The sequence below is a fragment of the Liolophura sinensis genome, chromosome 12, assembly GCF_032854445.1.
Source record: "Liolophura sinensis isolate JHLJ2023 chromosome 12, CUHK_Ljap_v2, whole genome shotgun sequence".
Lineage (NCBI taxonomy): Eukaryota > Metazoa > Mollusca > Polyplacophora > Chitonida > Chitonidae > Liolophura > Liolophura sinensis.
The window spans coordinates 3721296-3748600 of NC_088306.1; the positions used below are offsets into that span (position 1 = coordinate 3721296).

The following is a 27305-nucleotide window of genomic DNA, read 5'->3' on the forward strand; positions in this document are numbered from 1 at the left end:
GAAGAGGTGGGAAGTCAGCCCTGTTATATAAAATGTCTGCATTTCTGGTAATGGTGAGATAGACATGACGAGAGAGATCTAAATTGTAACTGGCCACGAACAGAGTGACCTCCCTTTGTAATTGCTCATTGATAGCACCTTTTCCCTGGCTTGGCGTTTACACATAGCACTTGGAGCATTAAACTGGGATCAAGTGGGAGGTGCACACTTGGATTTAACCCACTATAGACTCTCAATTCATACAACACATTAATGTGTATGAAAATTTGAGCTGGATATTGATTAGTAGATTGCCTTGTTTTAATATCAGACTAATCTGGATGAATAATACCTAAAATTGATCAAGTAAAACAATGCAAAAGAAAAACATCGTGAAACTATTTTACAGAAAAGATATTCAAGTCAGACGGAGAGTTTTGTTGGGTTTTACTTGACACAAGAGTTACGTGTCCTTTTGACCCTTTGTTATTGCTGTTGTGTATTTATTGTTTCTCTTCTTCAATCCTCACACAGGTGTCGTACAGTATGTTAATGCCGGCCCAAGACCCACTGTCAGATGATGCCTTCGACTTTCAGGTGTGTTGGCTTTCTTGGTTTGCAAAGTCTGTCACTCCCTAGCCATATCGTATGCCTCATTTAGCAACTAATGTACATGATTGATCGTTTTGAATCGTCGTATAACAAGGTATTTGTGGCCTGAGCTGTGTGCATGTATTTGTTCATTCATTATGAGCTTTGGTGTATTTATTTATTTCATTGGTGTTTTTTGCCATACTCAAAAATATTTCACTCAAGCATTGGCATTATGATGGGAGGAAACCAGACAGAGCCCTGTAGAAACCCACAACCGTCCGTAGGTTGCTGAAGACCTTCCCATGTACAACAGGAGAGGTTATGAGCTTTGATGGAAAGATTTATGTGAATTTAAAATGTAAATATTTCTATTTCTCTTTGCAGTATAACTTTGTTCGAGCAGGAGGGATTTCGCTAGCCCTGAACATGTTGACAAAGAACAACTTTTTACCAACAGCAGACTTGCCTACAAGACGGTTAGTTTTTATCATACATGTACAGGTTTATCTCACCTTAAAATATGAGCAGTTAAAAAAAAATTTTTTTGTGGTGGCCACCAGTTTAAGAATGTTCAGGTAATTTATGATAAACACACTCTTTTTGCTCTTTCTATCCCTGAAAGTGTCAATCTTATTATGTTGACAGAACTGCCTATGTGACCGTGTTAAAGATCTGCAAACTCATGCTGACGACAGTGGGGCATGCTAAGGTACAAGTGGTGGCTGAGGCGTGTCATGCGGATTCCCAGGGTCCACCCATCACAGCGTTTGAGCACAATCACGCAGTGATCCTCCAGCAGGCTCTACACAGCATCCCTAACCCTAGCGCTGAGTTCACAACAAGAAACGTGGCCATGAGGCTGGGACAGCAGCTCGGAGATCAGGTGGGTGGATTTCGTCATTTGACGCTCTGTCCGATAAGTTGTTGCAGTGGAAAATGCTGGACGAGAACTTAGTATTTAACAGGACGCACAGTAAATTACCCAAAATTTCAGGCAATTTTCACCTATGTATCACAGCTATGTGAACAGTAGTACAAATTGGTCCCCGATGCTGGCTTCCTGTCTGGTGTCAAGGAGTCAAGTCAAAGTCAAGGAGATATTTGTATTGGTTGGCAAGTCATTGAATGCCGTCTTGATATGTGTAATGATCCCTCCCCCAGTCTCAGTGAAGTAGTGCTAGATAAAAGGAAATCCGTCCTGCAACAAAGAGGCACATTATGTGGACGCTAAGGACTCCTTCATCGAAATATGAAATAAATAAATAAATTGTTGAGTAATTAAACCCTAAGCACTCACTCACTCACCCGTATGTATAATGTAAAAAATTCTTGAATACTGTGAAAAAACATTTATGAAACAATCTGTTAAGTGCAGAGCATGGTAACAGCTCCTATGATCTCCTTACTTCCTCTTGAGTACAATATCTGATGAGTTTAAAACTGCACAGCATGCGATGTGTTGAACTTTATCTGGACTTCTCGGGGGTATGTTTTCAGGCTACAGGTGTAGTGCCTAACCTGGACACAGTTGAAGGCTGTACAGAAGATAGCCTGGTCAGCCAGCAGTGGCTCTCTACATCTGGTCCATGCCTCTAATGAGGATATTCACAAAGCATTTGAAAAGGTCAGTCTCATTAGTTTTTGCTTTTGTTACTTTGCTTACCTTGTTTGCTTTATTTATTGATTTATTAAATGATTTTAATTTGTTGTATTGTTGCCTTATGGCTGGTTGACATGTTTCTTCATCCACACTGCGTTTTTTTTAATGAAATATAAGGAATATGTGACAAGTACTTAAGTATGTAATGCAACACAAATGTTATTTGGTGTTTTACACTAAAATTTAAAAAAAAAAAAAAGAAAAAAAAAACAATAAAACTAAAGATTGAAAATTCATGGTTCATTTATTGACAACAACAACTATAAGTACATGCACGTGTCATTGTGTGATTATATAAGCCGACACGAAACCCTGGTGACATGCTAGCCCGAAACTGTGGAAATCTATAGGTGCTTAAAATAAAGTTATCACTGTATATTACCATTTGTAAAGATGTCAGAATTTAAAAAAAATTTAAATCAAGAAGAAAACAGAATCATTTACATTCCTGCTGTGTGATATTGTGGTCCTGATTGTGTCGCGACTAGTAGTTCGTAGTGGGAATGACAACAGAGAATGAAGCATGTTGTATTTCCCGGACGTCATGGACTGTTGTTGGAATGTCCAATGTGAATTGACCTTCAGCGAGATTTGATATGCCCATGCTTTGTGTAGCTTCAGTTTGTACGCGATTCATAGGGCTGTTATTTTCATGTGTTGACAGTTTAAGAGAGCAAACCCAGGAGGGTGAGGACATGTCAGTGGCCAGAGAAGCCATGGAGGTACTGACCATCTGCTTAGCCCTCTGCCCTTCAGCCCTAGAAGCCCTCAACAACAACAACAAGGCCTGGCAGTGCTTCGATAGTCGACTTGCTCCTACTCTGTAAAAATAGGTCAGTATGTGTAAAAAGAAAATTTTAATGTGTAGAAAGTAAACCACTTGTCTTTCACCAGTATGGTGTGCGTATCATTTTGTCACATGTGGAAAAGTTTGTCATTAACTTACCAATGCTTGATGGTTTTAATACCTCAAGCACTCCAGTTTCCTCCACATGTACAGCATTAAACAATGAAGTAAACAAATAAGTACAAATAATATGCTGTAATTATAGCTTTCTTATTTTCATAGCATAATGCTCCCATGTATAAAGTGAAAGGATGTGATGCAGCCCATGTGTTGGCCACTTAATGAATTGTTACTTTTTACATGATTGAAATTTTCTGCATTTTCAGAATGGTGAGAATGGCTGCCACAGAACAGTTTTTCCTTGTGGCCACCAAGTGTAGTTCTGGAGACAGACCTCTTATCTTCTTTATCCTTCTTCTCTTTACCGTTTTAACGGTGAGTGCTTTATTAACCAGTATTGTTTTCATTGGAAGTGGAAGGATTGTCCCGGAAATCATTGTTTCTCACCAGGAATGATATTTTTTTTAAGGAGGCATGTGTATGTTGTTCTATGAGGCAATGCCATTTGTCTAAAGTGTTAAGTACACCATTTGCATTAGACAGCCTGTTCAGTAGTGACAGACCATCTAAAAATTCATCAATTACCTGGTGGAAGACAATTTTTTGTGATATGTTTGATTTATTATCTGTTTGACTTTAGCCTATAAGTCAAATTATGCATGCTCCCATATTAACTACCTATCATGGTATGTGGAAACAAGGTTTTACCATATTGAGTGGATAGGGCACCCGGTATGATATGGAGGGTAATTGACCAATCAGATACATGTAGCAAACTCTTCTGACAAACTATAAGTAATATTCATATATATTATAATAATTATGGAGGAAAAAAAGGTCGATACGACAATCAGAAATGGCTTGCGTTATGTTTTTCTCCTTAGCCATTTCATGGTTTTTAATTTTGATACCAAAAATACAAAGAATTCTTGCTGTTTATTGCTGTTACATGTAGCATGATCACAATAACCAATCACAGTAAATCTATATCCACAGGGAGTGCTTAAAGATGTATTTGAATACAGTGCCCTTTAGTTATTGAACTTGGTGTAATAGTTTTTTTGTTTTTTGTGTGTGTTGACAGAATACAGCTGTAGAAAATCCAAAGCAATCCCAGGAGTATTTTCAGCTTCTGTGTAGGTGAGTGAGAACGAAAACATCAATATTTTGATCATTTCTGTTGAACTCTGCGTGTGTAAAATGGTCTGAAGGATTCTTCAGCATCATCTTAGACACCGGTCAGAAATGACCTTCATTATTAAAGTCCCAGTATAGAGAAAAGGCTTACTCCTTCTCCATGTATTAAACTACATGCCCTCTGAAAAAGTCTTTTGTTTATCTTTCTTTTCTTTTCCTTTCAGGTTATTAAATTATGCTTGTGCCAGTGAAACCCGGCTTCCCAATGCTGAGGTTCTCCTCAACAATGAGATCACATGGTTGAAGAAAATCAGGGTAAGTAACCCTTGCTTGGATTAGTGATTAATTAAAATACAGCTGGCTTTGATTGAGTTGAAAATGTGGAAATTTGTCAGTTACGACTAGATTGAGCTACGTGTACATTTACATATTAGAAAGAGAAAGCAGTCCTACATTGTTGTTTCAGAAGATCTCAGATTGGCATGATTACCTAAGTGTTAAACCTGTGAAACATAGCGCTTTGTGTTTGTTTAGAAGAAGAGTCTTTAATTTTTCCAGGTATATAGTGCATACTAAGACACATTACTGATGGATAACAAAGCCCTTATTGCTAGTGACTTTTAAGCAACATCAAAACAGTTCCTTTATTGGTAGTGATGTTTGGAATTTAAAGCTACATCAAAATGTCATTAAATGAGGGATTTTTTTACCCACAAAAAATAATATGTTCGATGCTAGATGCCATTTGTAGAAGGTAGATTATGCAGTTTTTGTCTACGGTGAAATGATGGACATCGGTGTGATTTTTGGTTATAACAGGATCAGGTGCTGACATCAAGTGATAACCAGATTGAGGAGGCCATCCTGGAGGGACATCTGGGCCTTACTCGAGAACTGCTATCATTCCAGTCCTCAGAGAAAAAGTTCCACAACGGATCGGAGAAAGGGGGTGCAAATCTGATCAAGGTTTGCCATCCAAAGTTCCATGTTCTTGTCAGTTTCTTGTAACTGCTGATGCTAATTTGTCAAGTTATATTTGTAACCCAAACAACAGCAGATTTGGGATAAAACTGGTATTGTTCATTTTCACACATCAAGAGAAAGTTCCATCTAAACTTTATAGTTTTGTAGAATAATAAAAAGTGTGTAAGCATACATTTCTTAGGGAAAGGGTTACAGTTTCACTATGTTGAAGAGGTTGGATTTTTTTCTTTTTTTGAAGAATTTCTTTTTTTTTGTTATGCTTAAAATGTTCAGAAAAATGCTCTGGATATACGGTAGAAGTGCTAAAAGTGCAAAAATTATGAGATGTGTTTCCCATTTTTCATGCCAGTATCCTGTCTCATCACTTCTTGATTTTGCATATATTTACAGGAGCTAGTAGAGGACTTCATATTTCCGGCATCAAAGATTGTTCTTCAGTGCCGCAAATTGAATGGGGAGTTGCCTTCTGAGAACGCTGTTCCAGTGTGTGCGACTCCTATGACTGTGATAGCTGCCTTTGACCTCCTGGTCTCCCTGTGTACGGGCTGTGTGCAAAACCTGAAGTGTCTGGCTAACATGCTGATAGACATGTACTACAGAGGTTAGTCTGCTAACAGCTTTTCATGCGCCTATGTTACATGTAACATAAGGGGGCCTATGTGGTAGAGATGTTTAGCACGCTAGAACGGCGCAGTGACCCAGGGGCCTTTCACCAATGAGGCCGTTGTGAGTTAAGTCCAGTTGATGTTGGCTTCCTCCCCGTTACTCCCCGAAGGTCTGCAAACAACGTGCGAATGGTTGTGGTTTTCCCCCCGCGGGCATGGCCTGGTTTCCTCCCACTGAAATGCTGGCTTTTGTTGTATTAGTAAAATATTCTTGAGTACAGTGTAAAACAGCAATAAAATAAATGACCTACAATTACACCCAAAGAAGTGCATGTTTAGAGGCAAATACATGTCACAAAATATTATTTTTAGTGCTGAAACTTAATTTTCCAGTAGAGTATCATCCCATGTTCCAAGCAACCTCAAAACACCTTTCTACAATCAATAGAACTGTCAGAATCAGGAAAAATGAATATGTTAGTCATGGATGAAAGTTATAGTCATTTAGGGTAAGGAAATAAGTACAATTGGCATTATGGTAATCAGATGTAAATTTTCTTTTGTGTCTGCTTATTTTGCCTGATTCTAAAAATTATTCATCATGGAGAAAAGTTTCTTTGCGTGTGTTCAGAAGGTAGGGTGATAACCTGAAATTTCGTTTATAGCAGAGTTTTCAAGATTGTTGGGAAGGTAGGATAATTTCCTTCTTGGGGAAACTTCAGTGGGATTGCAAATATAAGATCAAGCACCTGTGTTGGTTTGTAATTAAGTGGGCTCCAGTAAATTGATTCACTGTCATATTTGTTCATAGTTATGACACCCTTTTCTGTCTTGCTTCAGATGAGTCTCCGCTAACAGAGTGGGAGTACCTTCCCCCAATTGGTCCTCGCCCGTACAGAGGGTTTGTGGGGCTGAAGAACGCAGGAGCCACGTGTTACATGAACTCAGTCTTACAACAGGTGAGGTTAAATCTATCCTCATCACTGCTCGTGCATTAGAATGATGATTGCTGATTCATATGTATAGGGTTGAGATGTAATGAAGGGAAACTTTGTTATAGCGCCATTAATATCCTGTACTTGTTAGAAACAAAATTCTAAATGTGATCAATTGGACATGTATTAAACAATTTCTGACATTGCAACACTTACCAAAGTGCAACAGAAAGACAAGCACATTGGTGAGTAAGTAAGTATTCATTCCTAGGTTCTTCACTCCTGAAATTTCTAAAGAAGACAAACACATAGTTTCTTCGGCCTTATGAATATTAGTCCTCAGACTGATTTCGAACTTTCAAAAATGGAAAGCCATCCTGTGTTAAAAGTTATGTAGGATCAGGTACATGTATGTGTTAATAACGTGTAATTTCATGATTAATTACCTGAAAGATTAGGCATTTTCCGCAAAGGCTTTGGCCACGCCTCACCCTATCATTGAGATCATAGACTCCAGGCTAGTTCTCTGGGCTTAAGACAGTAATTTTGTCAGGTGCCTTTTGAATGGCATTGATGAACTGTCAGCACTGGACCTTCTCTACTAATAAAGTTTTCTCACTTGATCAAAGCAAACACCAGTCTGTGGATAAATAAATAAATTCAGACATATTATTATTATTGTGAATGAGTTTTGGTAACCAGTTTCATAGCTGGTAAGCAGTAACTTGCAAGTTACGTGAATTCTGTGGTGTTTTGTAGTTGTTCATGATTGAACCTATCCGTATTGGGATACTAGCCGTGGACGGGGCGGCCGATGACATCGAGGAGGACTACATTGATGATAAAGCCGAGAATGAGGTAGGGCAACATTTCTTGTCTTTATTGAATGTTTTACTTGTATTTATCCACCAAGGTTTCCTAATGCAACACGAATACCACTAATGTGGATGGTGCTCTGATTGGTTTTTACTATATAAAAAAAAAGTTGAAATGTGTCTGTAAATTGCAGTTGTAATTGGCTTCATATAGTTGTAATGAAGTTAAACTGAAGCTTTTTCGACGAAAGCCGCATGGAGTATACATGATAGTATTGAGGTGAACCCAAAAGAGGTTCATTGAAAGCTGATCATTGGCTAAAAGAAAACAAAATAGTTGATTTAAAGTGGATGCATTGACATTGGTCACTGATTTTTAAATCAGCTGTCAGCTAAAGGTTTACCACTGAGAGTCTTCCAGGTACCTGAACTTGGGAGGATTAACGGTTTCTACAACGAAATTTCTCGCACGGCCATAAAAGGGACAGTCTTGAGTATCACAGAAAGCAGCTGGCAAAAGTATTTAGATCAAAGCTGTGTAGCATGGTAACACTCATTGCACATGTCATTTATACCTGTCCTTGTGATAGGGCTTTGTGGGTTAACTGGTAACACACATTGCACATGTCGTTTATACCTGTCCTGTGATAGTGCTTTGTGGGCCAACTGGTAACACACATCACTCTTGTTGTTTATACCTGTCCTGTGATAGTGCTTTGTGGGCCAACTGGTAACACACATCACTCATGTTGTTTATACCTGTCCTTGTGATAGGGCTTTGTGGGCCAAATGGTAACACACATTACTCATCTTGTTTATACCTCTCCTTGTGATAATGCTTTGTTGGCCAACTGGTAACACACATTGCACATGTCGTTTATGCCTGTCCTTGTGATAGGGCTTTGTGGGCCAACTGGTAACACACATCACTAATGTTGTTTATACCTGTCCTTGTGATAGGGCTTTGTGGGCCAACTGGTAACACACATCACTCATGTTGTTTATACCTGTCCTTGTGATAATGCTTTGTAGGCCAACTGGTAACACACATTGCACATGTCGTTTATGCCTGTCCTTGTGATAGGGCTTTGTGGGCCAACTGGTAACACACATCACTAATGTTGTTTATACCTGTCCTTGTGATAGGGCTTTGTGGGCCAACTGGTAACACACATCACTCATGTTGTTTATACCTGTCCTTGTGATAGGGCTTTGTTGGCCAACTGGTAACACACATTGCTCATGTTGTTTATAACTGTCCTTGTGATAGGGCTTTGTAGGCCAACTGGTAACACACATTACATCTGTTAATACCTGTCCTTGTGATAGGGCTTTGTAGGCTATCTGGTAACACACATTACTCATCTTGTTTATGCCTTTCCTTGTGATAGGGCTTTGTGGGTCAAATGGTAACACACGTTACTTCTGTTGTTTATACCTGTCCTTGTGATAGGGCTTTGTTGGCCAACTGATAACACACATTGCTCATGTTGTTTATACCTGTCCTTGTGATAATGCTTTGTAGGCCAACTGGTAACACACATTACTTCTGTTAATACCTGTCCTTGTGATAGGGCGTTGTGGGCCAACTGGTAACACATTTTGCTCATGTTGTTTATACCTGTCCTTGTGATAATGCTTTGTAGGCCAACTGGTAACACACATTACTTCTGTTAATACCTGTCCTTGTGATAGGGCTTTGTGGGCCAACTGGTAACACACATCACTCATGTTGTTTATACCTGTCCTTGTGATAATGCTTTGTAGGCCAACTGGTAACACACATTACTTCTGTTAATACCTGTCCTTGTGATAGGGTGTTGTGGGCCAACTGGTAACACACATTACTCATCTTGTTTATGCCTTTCCTTGTGATAGGGCTTTGTGGGTCAACTGGTAACACACATCGCTCATGTTGTTTATACCTGTCCTTGTGATAATGCTTTGTAGGCCAACTGGTAACACACATTACTTCTGTTAATACCTGTCCTTGTGATAGGGTGTTGTGGGCCAACTGGTAACACACATTACTCATCTTGTTTATGCCTTTCCTTGTGATAGGGCTTTGTGGGTCAACTGGTAACACACATCACTCATGTTGTTTATACCTGTCCTTGTGATAGGGCTTTGTTGGCCAACTGGTAACACACATCGCTCATGTTGTTTATACCTGTCCTTGTGATAATGCTTTGTGGGCCAACTGGTAACACACATCACTCATGTTTTGTGAGAGATCAGTGGTCAGTTCAGTGTGTTGTTATTTGACTGAGAACTGTTGCCATTGTCAGATCAATGTGGACCTGGGTGAAGAGGAGAGAAAAGATGAAGAAAAGCCTGTGATATCCAAAGTGGAGGAGAGGAAAGATTATAACATGGGAGTGCTCAAACAGATACAAGTCATCTTTGGTCACCTGGCCAACAGCAAACTACAGTACCATGTGCCCAGGGGCTTCTGGAAACATTTCAAGTCAGTACTGTATATGTATTTGTCTGTATTATCATTCTGCGTGAATGCCTGTTGTTCCATCATTGTTTTAAAAGCTGTCTATTGGACTTCATACATCTTTGAGGCTCCGTAAATTCAGTTATCAGGGTTCATGCAGTGCACCGAAAGCCTTAAAAAGCCTGGAAAATATTTGAAATGGAGAATCATTTTGGCACACTTGGAGCCAAGCCAAGCCCCACTAAATGTGCATGCAGAGGCAGACTGAAATTCTATGGGAGAAATCTGTTTTCCAGTATCTTTCCACATTATTTTATTGGAAAAGGTTAGTATGTATGAACCCCGAATATTCAAATATCTGATCTTAAGATGAAGGTTAAACATCATTCTCGCGACAAGTGCAGTCAACTGAATAAATAAATAGATGTGTACTTATACAGAAATGAATTCAGAACATATCATGAAAGTACTGGAAACACATCCTTTAAGGTTTTTTTTTGTCTCCTTTTTTTTCTGCAGATTATGGGGAGAGCCTGTAAATTTACGAGAACAGCATGATGCCCTGGAATTCTTCAACAGCCTGGTGGACAGCCTGGATGAAGCTCTTAAAGCACTAGGCCAGCCCACCATTCTGTCTAAAGTTTTAGGAGGATCATTTGCTGACCAGAAAATCTGTAAAGATTGTCCCCATAGGTGTGTGAATAATTTGTGTTTGTGCTTACAAATATGTGACACAGTTTCCATCTAACTTGAGAAACCGTCATGGCTACATATGGAGGTGATAGTTTCTTACTAAACTAAGTGGTGTATCCAATTTTAGATGAATGTCCAAGTGTATCTTAGCATCTTAATCTCTCATTGTTAATGGATGTAGACAATGTTTTGATGGAACTTTACCAGCTTTCATTTATAGCCATGACAGAATTGGACAAATTGTGTAACATTTCTGGACTCATACTGCGAAACAAGATATCAAAATTCCAGTGACAAAATGTTTCATGATAGGATATGTAAAAAGAGAAATGAGATGACAGAAGCGAATTTTATCCCTTCATCCAGTCCAGCTGAAGGCAGTGGCAGTATAAATACAGGCAGGCTGAAGTAAATCCACATTGATGCTTCATGATTACAGGTATCAGAGAGAGGAGTCGTTCACGACTCTGAATGTTGACATCCGTAACCATCAGAATCTCCTGGAGTCACTGGAGCAGTACGTCAAGGGAGACCTGCTGGAAGGGGCGAATGCTTACTACTGTGAGAAGTGTGACAAGAAGGTAAGCACTGGTCGTCGCCTAGTTTGTTGGATTACCAGCTGTCAGATCTGCATTACATGTTTGCATGGCTGGAACAGATGGGCATGATGAGGGACAAACGAAAGGAGGTCTGCGTGGAGCTGTGACAAATACTGGATACACTTTGGTCCAGATAATGTCATTGACTGACTCAATGGAGGGACAACTGGTTTGCCTGTTGTCTCTGTAAAATTGGTTGTCAGGTTGTGCATATATTGAGGTACATGATTAGCCTAACATTCTTGAGGCCTGAAGTATTTGACAGGCAGTGTGAAAATGTCTCGTTTGGGATTTTAGAGAACTTTCAGTATTTGAGCTGTTCATGGTTTGTGTGGGGATGAATATCAGACGACAAATTGTGATAAGGCCTTCATTATCAAATAAATAAATCAACTGATTCCTGGTTTATTCTAGGTTGATACTGTGAAGAGATTAGTGATAAAGAAACTTCCCAAAATAATGGCCATTCAGCTGAAGAGATTTGACTACGATTGGGAAAGGTGAGTACAAAACCTGGATATTTATCCCACATCTTTGGTTTCTATGAACTAGTTTGGATGTTTTTCCTTGTGGTTAAGTATTTTACTTTTTTTAACTAAAGTGTTTTTTTTTTTACTTCGTTATTTTTTTGTCGTCCAAATATGGAAGCTTGTGAATGAAGAAAAAATTAAACTAATATACACTAGTGTTGACTTGGACAGATTTGTAACGAGGAATGAGTTAAATATTTAGGTTTTTATCATTTTACTTCAGTTCATTCACTTGTGCTCCTAAGTTCACACGCTTATACATGTGCATTAATCCATGTATATATTAAAGCTTTTGTGGTGTTCTGACTTCAAATGTTTTTTTCTGTTTTCAGAGAATGTGCAATCAAGTTTAACGACTACTTTGAGTTCCCTCGGGAATTTGATATGGAGCCATATACAGTGCATGGACTTGCCAAAATAGAGGGTATGTTGTTTCCTGATAAAGTGACTGCTGAGTCAAACATGGCATACAGTGTACATTGGACTTGTATTAAGAGTTATTTCTTTCATCTTAACCTTTAATGAAAATTTAGAATCCCTACCATGCTAAAAGCCACACAATAGCGGTCCTGGCTGGTTCCTGAAATCAGGTGTTGAAGTAGAAGGCATGAAGTACGGAAGTTGATGTTTTTGCCTGTTAGCAGTAGTGCATTTGTTTAAAGCTGATCTGTTTTGATATAGCCTGAATGATGATGTGTTTTTTGTGTGCCACCTAAAATTTGTAGATAAAATTTGTGGTGTCGATTTGAAAATTTGAAATGATTATTTAGATAGCTTTCTTGGATTTAGGTCTTCACCATTTTATTTTAACTTATTAACCCATCTCCTTGCGTGAATGTGTCTTTGTTATCCAGGAAGATTTGCTTTTGGTAGAAAATTATAGTATGCATCCATCTTTTTTGATATCATTTCAGGGGAGATAATCGACGATGACGTGAATGTAAAGTGCACAAGCACAAAGTTCCGATTGACGGGTGTCGTGGTTCACAGCGGGCAGGCCAGTGGCGGACATTACTACTCATACATCTTACACAAGTAAGATTCTAAAATTTTGTCCATGACTAAGTTACATTATTTTAATTATTAATTTTGCCTGATTTTGAGATATCTTAATTTTAAAAATGTTGGTTTAAGGTAAAGGTAAGTTAATACTAGTCTTTTGCAACATATTTGCCCCCAAAAGTTTTAGTTGAAATTCAGTATTTTCAGATTACAGTAAATGGAATGAAATTTCACTCCAAAAAGAACATTTTTAGAGGCAAATAAATGTCAAAGTATTTACTTTTGGTGCTGGAATTTACATTTTTCCAGCAGCATATCATCTCACCTTCCAAACAAAACCTATAAACGCAGTTCAAAGACCAATGGAACTTTAAAAAATTAGGCAAAATGTTCATCCTAGAAAATGGGTCATTTACGGTATGTTCAGCTGTACAGTTTTGTTTTGTCCAGTAGGTTTTATTCAGATTACTCAACATCACATTGAATACAAGCCCCCACTTACTCAAGTTTTTTGGAACTTCACTCTTGTGTAAAAACTAAAAAAGTCATGTTTATATGATCAATAAATGACGTAAATGAATACAGCAAAAATCACAATTTACTTTGTACTGCATCATCCATAAAAGACCATTTTGTTACCAACTACACATTCTCCCTTGATCTGTAATCGCCTTGAATTGTAGACCACCAGGAGAGCCTGTGGCTAAATGGCAGAAGTTTGATGATGGAGAGGTGACAGAGTGCAAGATGGATGACGAGGAGGTAGGATTCTCGCGCACAGCAGCTATGTAGCTAAATGATGTATTGGTATGAAAAGAACGTACATGTAGTACAGATCTAGTACAAAGGCAAATGTTAATTCATCAGATTTGGCTTGCTTGGCAGAGAAATTCTTTTAACCTTTAACCTTTTTAACCTGTTCTAATAAAAATAATAAGTTTATTTCAAAAGTGTGACATGTAAATGTTGCTAGGTAAGCTAACTGACTTCTAGAAGTGCTGATCTTCATGCCTAATCTAATCACTGGAAGGCCTGTTTTGTGTAATTTGTCCGGTTTTGTGTTGCGTACAGGAGATGAAAAACCAGTGCTTTGGCGGGGAGTATGTAGGGGAAGTGTTTGACCACATGTTAAAGAGGTAGGTGAATACTGGAGGTTAAAAGCATAAAGTCTTCTCTCAAGTAGATGAAAGTTCTCATGGTTAAACTTGTTAACAGCTGCTGGTAATGTAAAGCCTTTCAGACTTAGCCTAGTTTCTATGTACCATTCTCTTGGCAAGCTATTCTCCTCGAAAGGCAACATGCCTCCCTTTGTATATAGGATTGATCTTGTGTTTTCCCTTTTATATCAGCCAGAACTAAATGACTGAGTATAGAATTTTGTGAAAAACAATTGCTGGCTCAGTGATTAAGGCATTCTTTGTTTGAGACAGTTAGCCTTGGTGTGTGAGCTTTCATAAGCTTTCATGTGAGATTGGCTGAGTGCATGAGACCAGGGGAGGTTTACAAGTGAGATTGCATGAGTGAATGCCTCTGCCTTTTACATGTACTGTGGTTTAAAACATTGCAAATTGCATTGCAAATCATAACTCTTATTGTATTAGTAGAATGACTCCCTAGTGGTAATTTGGTATTTGCTGCTGTTTTCAGGATGTCCTACCGGCGCCAGAAGAGGTGGTGGAATGCATACATCCTGTTTTATGAGAGGATAGATGAAGAAGACCCTGTGGAGGATGTGAATAAGGCTGTACAGGATCTTTCCATAGGTGAGGCAAACATTTTAGGGACGTCATTTTGTAAGCGATGGCTAATTTTTTATGTAATACTGTAGCTCTTTATTTCTCTACATAGCTCATTTAGACTGTTAATGTGTTGACTCAATCAGTGAGGTCTCAAGTCCAGCTTCTATTGCTGCGGCTGTAGCATATGTCTTGAGGTTTGTGAACTCCTGACACTCCAGTTTCACAAAGAAGTATTCAAGCTTGAACACTGAGAGTGTTGTGCATATATGTAAAATTTTTTGTTGAGGACATTGAATGTAGCTTTTGTCAACCCAGGTAGCCTATTAACGCATATTTAAAACTGCCATGGCCTACATATGATTATTAAAGTGAATAACTGGATTCTGTCAGTTTTTGCAGCACAAAAGAAGTAAAAAGTTTCAGGTGTTCATCTAGATGACCAGAATACGTTCAGAAATTACATATAAAATAGTACACATAAGTGTTTTTTGCTGTTTTGGGGTTTGTCCCCTAAGCGAAAAGCAGCTGACATGTCAGCTTAACACTGTTTGATTCTGTTTTTGTTTGCAGTGCCAAAAAGCAGCAGTCTCAAAATGCCATGTACGATCGAGAGATGTGTGAGGAAACAGAACATACTGTTCATGCATGACAAGAACCAGTTTTCTGTGGAGTATTTTCAGTTCATGAGGAAGTTGTTGTTGTGCAACGCCCAGTATGTCAGCTTGCAGAGCGCACAGGATAAACTGGTATGTTGCACGACACGCGACGCTTACAGAAAGTACGGTAGATTCTATGCATAATAGTCCATTGTCTGTCTGTCTGTCTGTCTATCTCCCCGCCCAAAGTAAATTTGCCTGCACTGTTTTTTTTCATTACCCTTTTAAGAATTTTAGTTGAAGGTTGGCACATGTGTTTAATATACTATAATACAGGACAAGTTCAAGTTTGATTTATCACGTTTTTTTTTTTTATTTTAGTCAATTTCACTTAATATATTAAGACGCTAAGGGTTAATGAGTGTTGCATATGTACTTGTGTCAAATCTCTTGCAGTCTGTGGAAGCAGAAGACCTGGCTATGATTAGCGTCCAGCTGGGCTCAAAATTCCTGTTCAATGTGGGATTTCACACAAAGAAAACCTTAAGGTAACCTTGATGGTTTTGCAGTGGTTACGTTATTATGAGTTAGCATCTTAATCTGTATGTACGTGTACTATGTTTATTGAATAGGGTCACATTTGAGTCGGCTATATTCCATTGTTGATTCAGTTCATACATATTAAATACCGTAAATTACTGAATTCCTGGCTTAGTGTTTTGTGTATGGGAATCAATGTTAAACAAAGTGTTAGGGGTGGTTTCTCAAAAAGCACTTGCATGTATTGAGCTCAGGATTGGCACACATGTAGAGCAGAATTGCACAGGGAGGTATATTGTATCGTTGATTCAGTGTGTGCATATTAAATACCGTAACTTATTGAATTTCTGACTTAGAGTATTGTGTGTCAGAATCACCATTAAACAAAATGTTAGGGTTGTTGTCTTAAAAAGTATTGTATGTATTGACCCAAACTGTTACGTGCATATAATGACACAAGGGGGATCGCTGATGCTCCGTGAACATATCAATTACCTTAAATTACCAAATTCATGATTTCAGTTCCTTGTGTGCATTGATCTAAAGTTTTGCATCCATGTGTCTCATACAGGCGAGCTCTTTGCTGGCTTTGCTACCAATTCTAGGTTTCTGAAATTGCTTTGTTTTGTATGCTAAATGGTTGAAGGGTTTAGTTTTTGAGGAGTTCTTGAGGGAGACTGAGTGAGTTGTTACGCAGGGCACTTGTAAAATGTATCAAACACAATGTACATGATTAATGGCGCCGGTCATAAACGGACACCTTGCTCCCAGTTCATTCTTGCCAAAACTTGGAGTATACTCCAGACTAAGTTGGATGACTCAAGTTGTCATACTCTTGCTGAGCTGCAGAATTGAACGCACCTTGAGGAATTAGAACTACTTTTGACATCTTACAGTGTTCCACTCTTCAAGCATAACATTCCCTCACATTTCATGAAGCATTCATACACAGCAGGCTTTGGCTTTGAAAATGGAATAAGAAGCTTTGGACAACATTTTAGTCATTGTGTGTTATACTGTTACATGAAAACCCTCACGTTTACAGAGGCCCAGCCAACGAGTGGTACGACGCCCTCAGTATCCACCTCCGCTACAGCAAGACAGTGCGCAGCTGGTTTGCCCACAATGTTCTGTTTGAGCCTCCAGGGAGGTTTGGAGAGTACCTGTTGGAGTGTCCCAGCTCAGAGGTCAGTATACACCAATAATCTGAGTTCCAACTAGTCGTTAAAATCCTTGAAAGTACTCGAATTTTGCTTAGATGTTTTTATGGCTTTGAAAACCCTTGTGAAAGAGTTTATTTTGTGTGTGATTGAAAGAGTTTGATTTTTCTGTGTTCAAAATTGGATAGCAATATGTGTGAAGTGAACAACCCAAATAGTATCTCTACATGAAGGTTTGTATTTGAACTGAATTGAAAGTTCTGGAAAACAAAGGTCATTAGGCCTTTACAATAATATTTGCTGGTTTGGAATCCTAAAATACATCTGAAGGGATTTGTTGTCCTACCCTCTTACATAAACACAGGATCTTTGGTCGAATCTCTGTCAGACAGTCTTTTTTGAAACAAAACTATGCTGTGATCATGTTGCAGAAGAAATCTATGTTATTGCATTGTGCATAGTTAGGGGCAATCATGTATGTTATTCATTAGATGTAACCTGACTGACCCTTTCCAAAAAAGGCAGTCTAGTTTTGTGATTTTGATAACAGTTTATTTTTATTATTTCTCTCTTTATTTTTTATTTAAAATAATTAAAATTTTCATAATGAAGAGAAAATTCCGACCTACTCTGCTATGGTCGGGTTACGCGCAACAAAGAATTTTTGAAAGATGCCCTGGCGGCTGGAATTTTTAAGCCTATGCTAGTTGCACCAGTACCTTTTTTAGGCATTGTTGCATTTCATTGTTTTCCTGTACACATGAAGTACATACTACAAATGCTAATGTGAGAACTAATTACTGATAAGATGATAATAGTCTTGTAATGAGGAACGAGACTCAGACTTGGTTGGTTACAAGGTTTATAATCTCCGTGTAGTACAGCCATGTTGAGCCTGTTTATGCTTTCCTCCAGGTCAGAAGTGCCTTTGCTAAGATGATCGTGTTCGTGGCCCACTTCTCCCTGCCGGATGGTCAGTGTCCACCTCCCCTCATCTCAGCAGGTATGTACATTACTTGTTATTGATCAGCTTGTGTACTCCATTGACCATGACTGCAGTGGATCAATCCCTGACCACTAAGGTCACAGGATCAAATCCAGCCCTTACTTGTTGGGCTGCAGCTGGAAGTCAAGAGGTTTGTCCGGTACCTGGCGAAGTTTGGTGGTTTACCCTGGTTTCCTCCTCTGGCTCTTGGCAAAGGGCAGCTGTTCACACCACGCACTTCAGATTCCTCTTCCCCTAAACCTGACATCATTCACAGAATAAAGTGAAATTCTTCAGTGTGGTATTAAACAAGTGAGTTAGATAAAGTATAAGGCGCACTGGGAGTGCAAACTTCTGCCACAACTAAATGTACAAATTCCCTCACTACAGACAAAGTATTGATACTGTGCATTTCTTTGAATATAAAAGCATACCCTAAACAAATCCCGGCCGCGTTGGTGGCTTATTGGTTGGAGCATCCGCCTTTAAGTCGGGTGACCCAGGATCAGTTGGGGCCTTACCAAAGACTTTAAAAATGGTACTAGCTTGCTCAGCACTGAGAGGTTAGAGCAAGGAAACAGGACTGGTTGGCCCGGTGTCAGTATAATGTGATTTGGTGAGGTGTCGTGTCTGGAGTCCACAGCATGGACTCACCCTGCCACAAGAAGACACAGTTTATGTACACACACCTAGTGACTCTTTGTTGTCAATATGACTGAAAAAAATCGGTAAGTACGACTTTAAACCCCTAGCATTCATTTATTCATAAAAAAATCTTGACCCGAAACCTGACCAAAATTTAATGGATTTTTCCAGATCCCATGACCAAAACTATCATTCAAATTTTTGCCCAACCTTTTCTGTTAAGTTTCTGACTGTCCGCCAAAAAAAAAAAAAAACAGGCAGAAACGCAAGCTTTCTGTGGCAAAGGTAACAAGTTTTGTACTATTGTTTTGTTTTCAGGTCAAAGCACCGAATCTAGTGCCACCCTCTCTGATCATTTGCTACTGGCTGTGCTGAATCTGCTAAAGAAGGAAGTCTCGGAGCATGGCCGGCATCTGCAGCAGTATTTCCACCTCTTCCTGATGTATGCCAGTCTCGGCGTGGCAGAGGTTAGTGTGTTTGGTATTTGTTCATCTTTGCTCTGCGCACTGTGTTCACCTTGACCAATAGGCATAACTTCTCTGATACAATTTCTGAGCATGGAGATGCAACACCAATCAAATAAAAACATAAATTGAACTGTAAATGTGTCGGTTGTCTGTAGTAGACAGTTTCAGAATGTAGCAAACAACCACGGATAGTGTTAGTGTTTTATGTAAAATAAAAAAATATATGTATATATGCATATTTATATTTGCATTATATCAGTCTGAAAAGTATGAACAGGTACCAGTAGTCTATTGCGGAGTAACAAAAGAGTTTTCTGATCGCATGTTTTTGCAGAAAGTGGAACTCCTGAAGTTAAATGTGCCGCACATGTTCATGTTGGTGGCGCTAGACGAGGGACCTGGTCCACCAATCAAATACCAGTATGCAGAGCTCAACAAGCTGTACTCAGTTGTCTCCCTTCTCGTGCGTTGCTGTGATGTGTCCTCACGTTGTCGGTCGTCTGTAAACGTGAGTTCTGGTTAACGTCTGTGAGATAAAAACCCGAGTTGCGTCCACAGTTAAAATGTGATCAACTATTTAAGTGTTTATTGGTTACAGTAATGGCTTAAAATTTCACACACAAAAGAACAATTTAGAGCAAACAATTGTCAGAAAATTTTACTTTGTGCTTATACTTATGTGTTCCCAGTAGGATATCATCCTACTTTCCAAACAAACCTCAAAAATCCTTGTAAAATCTCAGAAATAGGCAAAATGTGCAACTTAGCCATGGGTGAAATATTGGGTCATTTACTGGAAATATAGTTTCAGAAAATATCCATTTTGTTGAGCTCCTAGACATGTTGTAACCAATACTTAAGATAAAATCGACCAAGGATGAGTATAGACTGTGCAGTTCTTAAAAACATTACTTTTTTGGTGGAGTTTGAATGAAGCGTTTTCATACAACGCCACAATCATGTCAAAGACATGTTAAGTTCAGACGATGAAGTGATGTGTGGCCGTGTAAATATTAGCCTTTCAGGGTATTTTAATATGAAAACGCTCCAGACAAGAAGTGATGAAACTTGACCCTTACTATCACTCTCTCATACTGTCCTAAAATGCTGGTCTCCGAGGAATTACCCTATGTCTGTCTCTGAAATGAAGAGCTGTTGTATCATCCATGTTTGTCGGATTCTAACGAAATATTTGAAAGCTTGGTGTATAGGCTGACAAGTGTTGTGTTGTTTTGTTAAAAAGGGAAAGATCAAATGCCTATATAGATGCATATATCATCCTACCTTGCAAACTAAGAACATCAGTAAAACTGTTTGGTACATTGCTGCAGTATGGGAAGACAATAATTGAAAGGTTTTGGAGGACTCTTCTGCTACAAGGAGGCTTCACGATTATTGTGATGGAGTGACAAAATTATCAGGGTACAGGTTGTAGTACAAGGCAGGCTGTAACTCTGTCAGTTAACTAAAACTGTTCTCCCCTTTGTCTCCCTGCCCAGGGCCAACCTCCGATGCCCAACCCCCACGGTGACCAACAGTGTACTCAGTACCTGATGCCCATACAGAGCCAAGTGGCAGAAATCCTCTTTAGCAGAACCAGCTATGTGAAGAAGTTGATAGAAGACTGTAACAACTCTGAAGACACCACCAAGTTGTTACGGGTAAGGCACTTGTTCTCTCGAAAATGGTACGGATATTTCCAGTATGATTGTAAAATATTTACGTCATTGCTGTCTTGTTGTTTTGTGTCATATTTACGTATTTGTCTTTTATGGTATGGCATTCTTTGTCTGTGTGTCTCTCCGTTTATAACCATTGTAAGCATTGTTTATGTGATCAGCCCCTGACAATTGAGGTTGCTGGGCTCCCGCTAATTGCACTGCAGCTTTAAATAATCGGATAAGTTTCCTGTTTAAGAAAACAGATCAAGGAATTAGTGAACGTCTTCCAATCTGTTTGTCTTTTCTGTCGATTGTCCCACTTTTCAGGGTACATGTGCTCATTAAACCCTCAGTGTAGCATTGCATGATTACAACAGAAAGCAATGTATATGTACTACAATTTGGAATGTGAAATCTTCCATTTGCATTCTGTCAACGATTTTATCTCTCTGTGTGTTTTCCAGTTCTGCAGTTGGGAAAATCCCCATTTCTCCTCGACAGTGTTGAGTGAACTCTTATGGCAGGTAAGAGAACCACAGAGTGTTTCATTCCTCTAGCTGGTATGTGAGTGAGGCTTTACACAGTATGAGGAATTGTTGTCTAATCCATTTCTATTAAGTGTTGCTGATCATAGGGATAAATACTGTCTCTACCCGAAAAGTTCGCCTGAAAAAAAGTTTTTTTAAACGGAAATAAAGGTAATGAAATAATACTTTTGCTGAAATTCACATTTTTCTCCAAAGTAACCATAAAGCATCTTCTTACAAAGAACTCTCAGAATCAAAGTGACTACTTTAGTCATTGTTGGATTTTTTTCCGTAAGTACGGTGTACAGCCAAATTGTGGCATACGTTTGTGTGAATACTTATGTGATTTGCAGGTTGTTTTGGAAAGTTCGGGGGTTTGGGGAGGGTTCAGTTTCAAGTGTAGACTTCAATTTGTACCTGGGCCTGGTTGTTCAAAACTGTTTTTAGACCTGATTTAACTTTAAGCCAAAAGCTCAATTTTGTACTTAGCCTAAAAATAATGGCATAACAGTATCTTAAATGTAAAGTACATCTGCTGCTTTTTTTGACATCTGCACTAGCTGCTGAGTTTGGCTAAAATTTTGAATTTAAAATATGACTTAATACCGGTATTAGCTAATACACTTTCAGCAACTGGGCCCAGGTGTACAGATTGTTTATCTTAAGTTGACCAATAAGGCTTGTATAAAGTCCCAAAGGGTCCTCATAACATGCACAGGTCAACATTTCACGTCATGAGTCAAACTCACTTCCTTGGTGTGCATTTTTATTTTTTGTTATATTGAAGTTATAGGTTTAGGCACAGGTAAAGAATTTCAATATTTTGGGGGTTCCGAAAGAGAAAACCATGAGAAAATAAAAAAATGTTGTAAAATTAATGCTCGTTTGTAGGTGGCGTATTCATACACCTACGAGCTGAGGCCCTACCTGGACCTGTTGTTACAAATGCTGCTATTGGACGACTCCTGGCAGAATCATAGGATACACAACGCTCTCAAAGGTTTGTCTACATTACATGGTGTTCTTATCAAATATTGAAACAGATCAAAGTTAGAGCTTATCATGTCTGTATTTTCTTTCCCAACTTGGTTGAGTGGAAAATGCTAGTTGGTAGAAGTTTATTTATCAGCCATCGAATCTCGCTTTTGCTTGTATCAGAAAGTGAGAATGCAGGTATGGGTAGGCCCTATGGCACAACAAACATCATGGACCAGTATTTAAGTGTTTGCCTTACTATACCCAGAGAGATGGGCAGTATAATAACTCCTGTATCTTTACTCTTATTTGGCTCCTTCTGTAATTTCTCGTCACTTCCATTTCTCATTATGTTTTTAGTATGTTCTTTTTTTGTTGTTGTTGTTTTACAAGAATGTGCAAGTGAAGAGAATGTCTGTCTATAAATAAATCAATCACAATTTGTTTTCTCCAGGAATCCCTGATGACAGAGATGGACTGTTTGACACTATCCAGAGGTCAAAAAACCACTACCAGAAACGAGCATACCAGTGTATTAAGATGATGGTGACCTTGTTTACACAGTGAGTACAAGCCCAAACGAATGACACAATTTCTAGGGTTTTACAAGAACTAAACAGTTAAAATTGTATCGCCCAGTTATTAGAAGGCTTTTCGTCGCAGAAGAATGAACAGTGTATGAGTCTTTTGTCTTCTTAGACTTCATTGAAGAGCACTCACAATCCAGTAATGTGAAATAAATATTGTGTTTAATAACCCTGTGAATGAAGGTCAGTTTGTCATGTGAGAAAGTGTTACAGACTGCTTTCTAGTTTTGGTCCATTTTATATGGGCATGTATTGCCAAGGCAGTATTTCAAGAATGTTTGAACGATAAAAAATTGAAGTGTTAGGATTACTGTCAGTTTTAGAAAGAACATAAACATAAAGGATGGGGATAGTTTTCAGCAGGAATTTGCAGTTTAGTCAATTGTGTGTCACGTCCTCAAATTCTGCTGCTCAGATCACTATTCATTCTCCCTTCACAGCTGTATACCAGCAGCCCAAATGTTACAGACCAACGGAGATCTGAAGAGGAAGTGGACCTGGGCCGTGGAGTGGCTCAATGATGAGTTGGAGAGGGTAGAGATCCTTTACACACACAATATCTGTACAAATGGGTTTTACCCATGGCCATCTTTGTTCAAAGAGTATTTTCCTACTTATGCATGCCAGTGTGTCAACGAAAATTTGAGCTCACACTAGATATCATGAACTCATGTGTTTATAAAATTTAGTGAACTTCATATGTGTGTGAGTAGAAAATGTTTGATAATAGCACTTTACTCCGATATTCGTTTTTAGTTTCTTTATGATCTACTGGGCCAAATTCTATGCCACTTCATAAATGAACTTGCTGGGAGGATTATATTTTGGTCAGTGGGACTTGCTCCGCTGAGAATTCATGTTTGATTTGTTTCTTCAGGGCTCTTGCAGGGGCTGAAAAAAATTGGGAAATATTAAAAGACAAACCCTGATTCTTTTGAACGCTAGATTTCCCTAAAACCTTCTTGCTGAACTATATACATGCAGTACATGTATGTGTAATTTAAAATTATTGTATGTTTTGTGATTTTTGTCAGATGAAGTTTTTTTTATTGACTTGTAAGTAGTTTGTTGTCAGTAAAAGTTTCACACCTGTTGTTTGTTGATTACTTCAGAGACAGTACCCAGGTAACACCCAGTACACTTACAACAACTGGTCACCCCCGGCCCAGTCCAATGAGACGTCAAATGGGTGAGTACAAGGAATTTGACCATTTTAAACACGGGCATCAATTAGTAGCCTTAATAGTTGAAGAGTTTGTGGGTGCTAGATGTGAAAAAGTCACCCAATTCTTACCCATATCTGTCTCTCTGTAATCCGTTTGTATGTGGAAAGGTCTGCCAGCAATGTGTGAATGGTCGTGGTCTTCCCCCGGACTCCGCCCAGTTTACTCCCACCATAATGCTGGCCGTTGTCAGAATAAGTGAAATATTCTTGAGTACAGCGTAAAACACCGAACAAATAAATAAATAATCTGTGTGTAATCTAAGCTGGAACTTGTTGAGCAACATATTTCTTCTATTAAATTCTCACTAACCTGATATAGATTACATTTGTGTTTTTAGCTTAAAACAGGATGACAAGTTGAACACCCTAACTTCAAACTCCGGTCTCGGCGCATGAATGTCAATTGGCCAAACAATGTACAACAGATGTCGCATGTTGTACAGACCTAAGTCTTCATTGATGATAGTCATTCATTTTGGAAGTGGTGAAAGTCACATTTTGTGCCTGAAATAAACGCATTACAAGAAACCCACTGAAAGCAAAAATAAGATTCTATTAACTGGGTCAGTGGCCCTTTGATGTTACATGTTTGAAGTAAACGTGATGCTCTATCACTTTCATTTATTTTATTTATTTATTTGATTGGTGTTTTACGCCGTAGAATATTTCACTTATACGACGGCGGCCAGCATTATGGTGGGTGGAAACCGGGCACAGCCCGGGGGAAACCCACGACCATCCGCAGGTTGCTGAAAGACCTTCCCACTTACGGCCGAGGAGGAAGCCAGCATGAGCTGGACTTGAACTCACAGCGACCGCATTGGTGAGAGGCTCCTGGGTCATTACGCTGCACTAGCGCGCTAACCGACTGAGCCACGGAGGCCCCGCCATCACTTTCAGCTGTGGTGTGTATAATTTCCATTCTGACCAGGAACATTGTTTGTCTTTCAGGTATTTCCTGGAAAGGTCACACAGTGCTAAGATGACGCTCACCAAAGCTTATGAGCTCTGCCCAGAAGAGGTGAGTGCGAAATGAAGTACAACTGTGTTCTTCATCCATTGGTTTCTTTGGGGTCATGCCATTGGATATTTGTATGATAGGCTCTTGATACGCAGCATGTTCAAATGCAGTTCTTGCTGTTTTGCCTGAGGCTGTAAGTCAGGAGGTTTGTCAGGTACCTAGCGAAGGTTGGTGGTTTACTTCAGGCGTGGAATACCAATTAGTCATGCACATTATTTGGATGAGACTATAATGTAACAGAGTGAATGATGTTGAATCAGTTAGATAATTAGATAAGGAGAATGTTGAATCGCTTTTGTCCAGTATTATTAAATATTCTTAAAGTTGTGGCTGCGTTTACATCATCCTGACAGAAAATATAGAATGCTCTGGATGTATACATGAGCAAACAGTGTTGCCTCATACTGTGATACTGTACTGTAGCTCTCACTTTAGAACATAAACGCACTCTCAGCATGCTGAAAAGATGTAGAATTGGCTAAGGCAACGCCCACACAACCAAATCCCACTTGCTGAATGGTCAGCAGTACCACATGACTTTATTTACATTTCAGACGCGATAATTTTCAGAATTTAAGTTTTTTTTGGAAATAAGGAAAGTTTTGGATACAATTTGATAGCTGTCTGCTATTGTACTCTTTGTTCATTGTGGGCAGTGTTTATGTGTTTTCAGGAGGCTGAGGACGGAGAGTTGACAGATGAACAGGACAGCAGTCCGCAGCCCGAGGACAGCGTCCCTGGCTACAGCCAATCACCTTCCTCCTCCTCACAGAACGGTCAGCCACGCAACAGTGGGGGCGGAGGAGGCGGTGGTGGTAGTAGTAGTGGCGGCAGCGGTGGTGGCAGTGGGCAGGTCCAGAACAATCAGGTGACCATGCCAGCTACTCACCAGCCAGTCCAGCCAACCAATCAGATCAACAACCAGCTGAACCAGGCGGAGCCCAAGTCACGCCTCGAGCTGCTCCAGCCGCAGAACTCTCCACCTCTGGATACAGACACCTGCGAAGAGGAGAGCAGCAACAAGGGAACTAACTCTGACTGAACTTGTGCAGCATAGTCAGTCCTGCTTTTTTCCTGAGTTAGTGATCTACCTGTTACACTGGCTGTCTGTCTGTGACTGCTTTATAAGACGCCTACCCACCCACACCCCCCCCCCCCCATCCCCTCTCAGCTTTGCTCATTTTATCTGCCACGCTTCAAACTCTCTTTCTCTGAGCTGTATATACAGAAGCACTCTTCTCTCGCCTTTTTTTCTAACTGATTTACTGACCGAATTCTTGTTAATTACACATACATGTGTGCACGTGTTTTGCCCTGGTATCATATGTGGCATTATCTGATTACAGAGCCATCCACCCAGAACCCTGTATATATGTGTGCGTCAAAAAAGGATTTTATCCTGTGTGCACGCTCTAGTAATAGTGTAGTGTATTGTTTTCTTTTGTAAATATGAAATCAGTGCTGATGATTAGCTTTTTCCCATGTTTGCATATGTTGCCTGGACTTTAGTTTGGGGCTGCCAGCTGTGATAATTTTATTTTATATCATAACATTGGGCTGTTTGGATTTGTTACTCTTGCTCCGCTGAGCAAGCTGCTTACTTGTAGCTTGGGTGTTCTTACGTCTATGTTTGTGTACTGTCATTAAATGTCACTGAGTGATATCCCTCTGCGCAATGCTTGTGTTGAAGTGCCCTGATTTTGTCTCGCGCTTCTCACGTAAAACATTGCATATTATTGTCTAAAGAAACACAACTGTGTTTGGTTACTCGATATGGCTGGCATTATGCAAAAAGTATTCACTAAATACTGAATGAGGAACTAACAGGTACATGAAACACCATGGGAAATAGACCTGGCGTCTGAAAATCGTTGGAGGAAGTGTCAGTTGAATGGCGAATGGCGAACTCGTTACAACCACTAAACAACTTTGGGCGATGTGCTCTAACTTGTTTCAGACGCCAAAAGATTGAGTGCAAACACAAAAAGATGATGTACAACATGCTGCACTATTACAGAATGCATCATTTGTGTGTAACATGCTAATTTTTTAAAATGACAACAATTAGACGTGTTCTGACGTATTCACGTAACACAAACTGTGTTACATCCACGTGTACCAAAACCTCCTGTGAAACACACTGGATGTTATAGAAAGTACAACGTTGTTGGTAATTCTAGTTTCCTTGGTTACCGTTCAAACAAGCCTCACAGTCTTTGTTACAATACATGGCAAGCCACGAGTTTGTCCTACATATAGTGCTTCAGTGAATTTGACTGCATACCAAATATAGT

At 39.3% G+C, this 27305-nt stretch overlaps 1 protein-coding gene across 1 annotated transcript in view; it reads left to right on the plus strand.

The window, feature by feature from the left end:
* Positions 1–27033, plus strand: part of LOC135478985 (probable ubiquitin carboxyl-terminal hydrolase FAF-X) — a 51992-nt gene extending 24959 nt beyond the window's left edge. Inside the window, 37 exon segments of the mRNA XM_064758675.1 lie at positions 514–576; positions 958–1049; positions 1219–1456; positions 2071–2103; positions 2105–2201; positions 2906–3033; positions 3035–3066; positions 3407–3515; positions 4225–4280; positions 4502–4592; positions 5097–5243; positions 5652–5862; positions 6707–6825; positions 7561–7659; positions 9905–10083; positions 10579–10752; positions 11192–11333; positions 11766–11851; positions 12214–12305; positions 12796–12916; positions 13567–13645; positions 13955–14019; positions 14531–14646; positions 15193–15368; positions 15675–15766; positions 16804–16945; positions 17834–17921; positions 18867–19015; positions 19350–19523; positions 20515–20676; positions 21141–21200; positions 22095–22203; positions 22633–22741; positions 23206–23299; positions 23878–23954; positions 24942–25011; positions 25685–27033. Of these exon segments, the coding sequence (XP_064614745.1) occupies positions 514–576; positions 958–1049; positions 1219–1456; positions 2071–2103; positions 2105–2201; positions 2906–3033; positions 3035–3066; positions 3407–3515; positions 4225–4280; positions 4502–4592; positions 5097–5243; positions 5652–5862; positions 6707–6825; positions 7561–7659; positions 9905–10083; positions 10579–10752; positions 11192–11333; positions 11766–11851; positions 12214–12305; positions 12796–12916; positions 13567–13645; positions 13955–14019; positions 14531–14646; positions 15193–15368; positions 15675–15766; positions 16804–16945; positions 17834–17921; positions 18867–19015; positions 19350–19523; positions 20515–20676; positions 21141–21200; positions 22095–22203; positions 22633–22741; positions 23206–23299; positions 23878–23954; positions 24942–25011; positions 25685–26053 (4440 nt within the window). The 3' untranslated portion in view covers positions 26054–27033.
* The last annotated feature ends 272 nt before the right edge of the window (positions 27034–27305 follow it).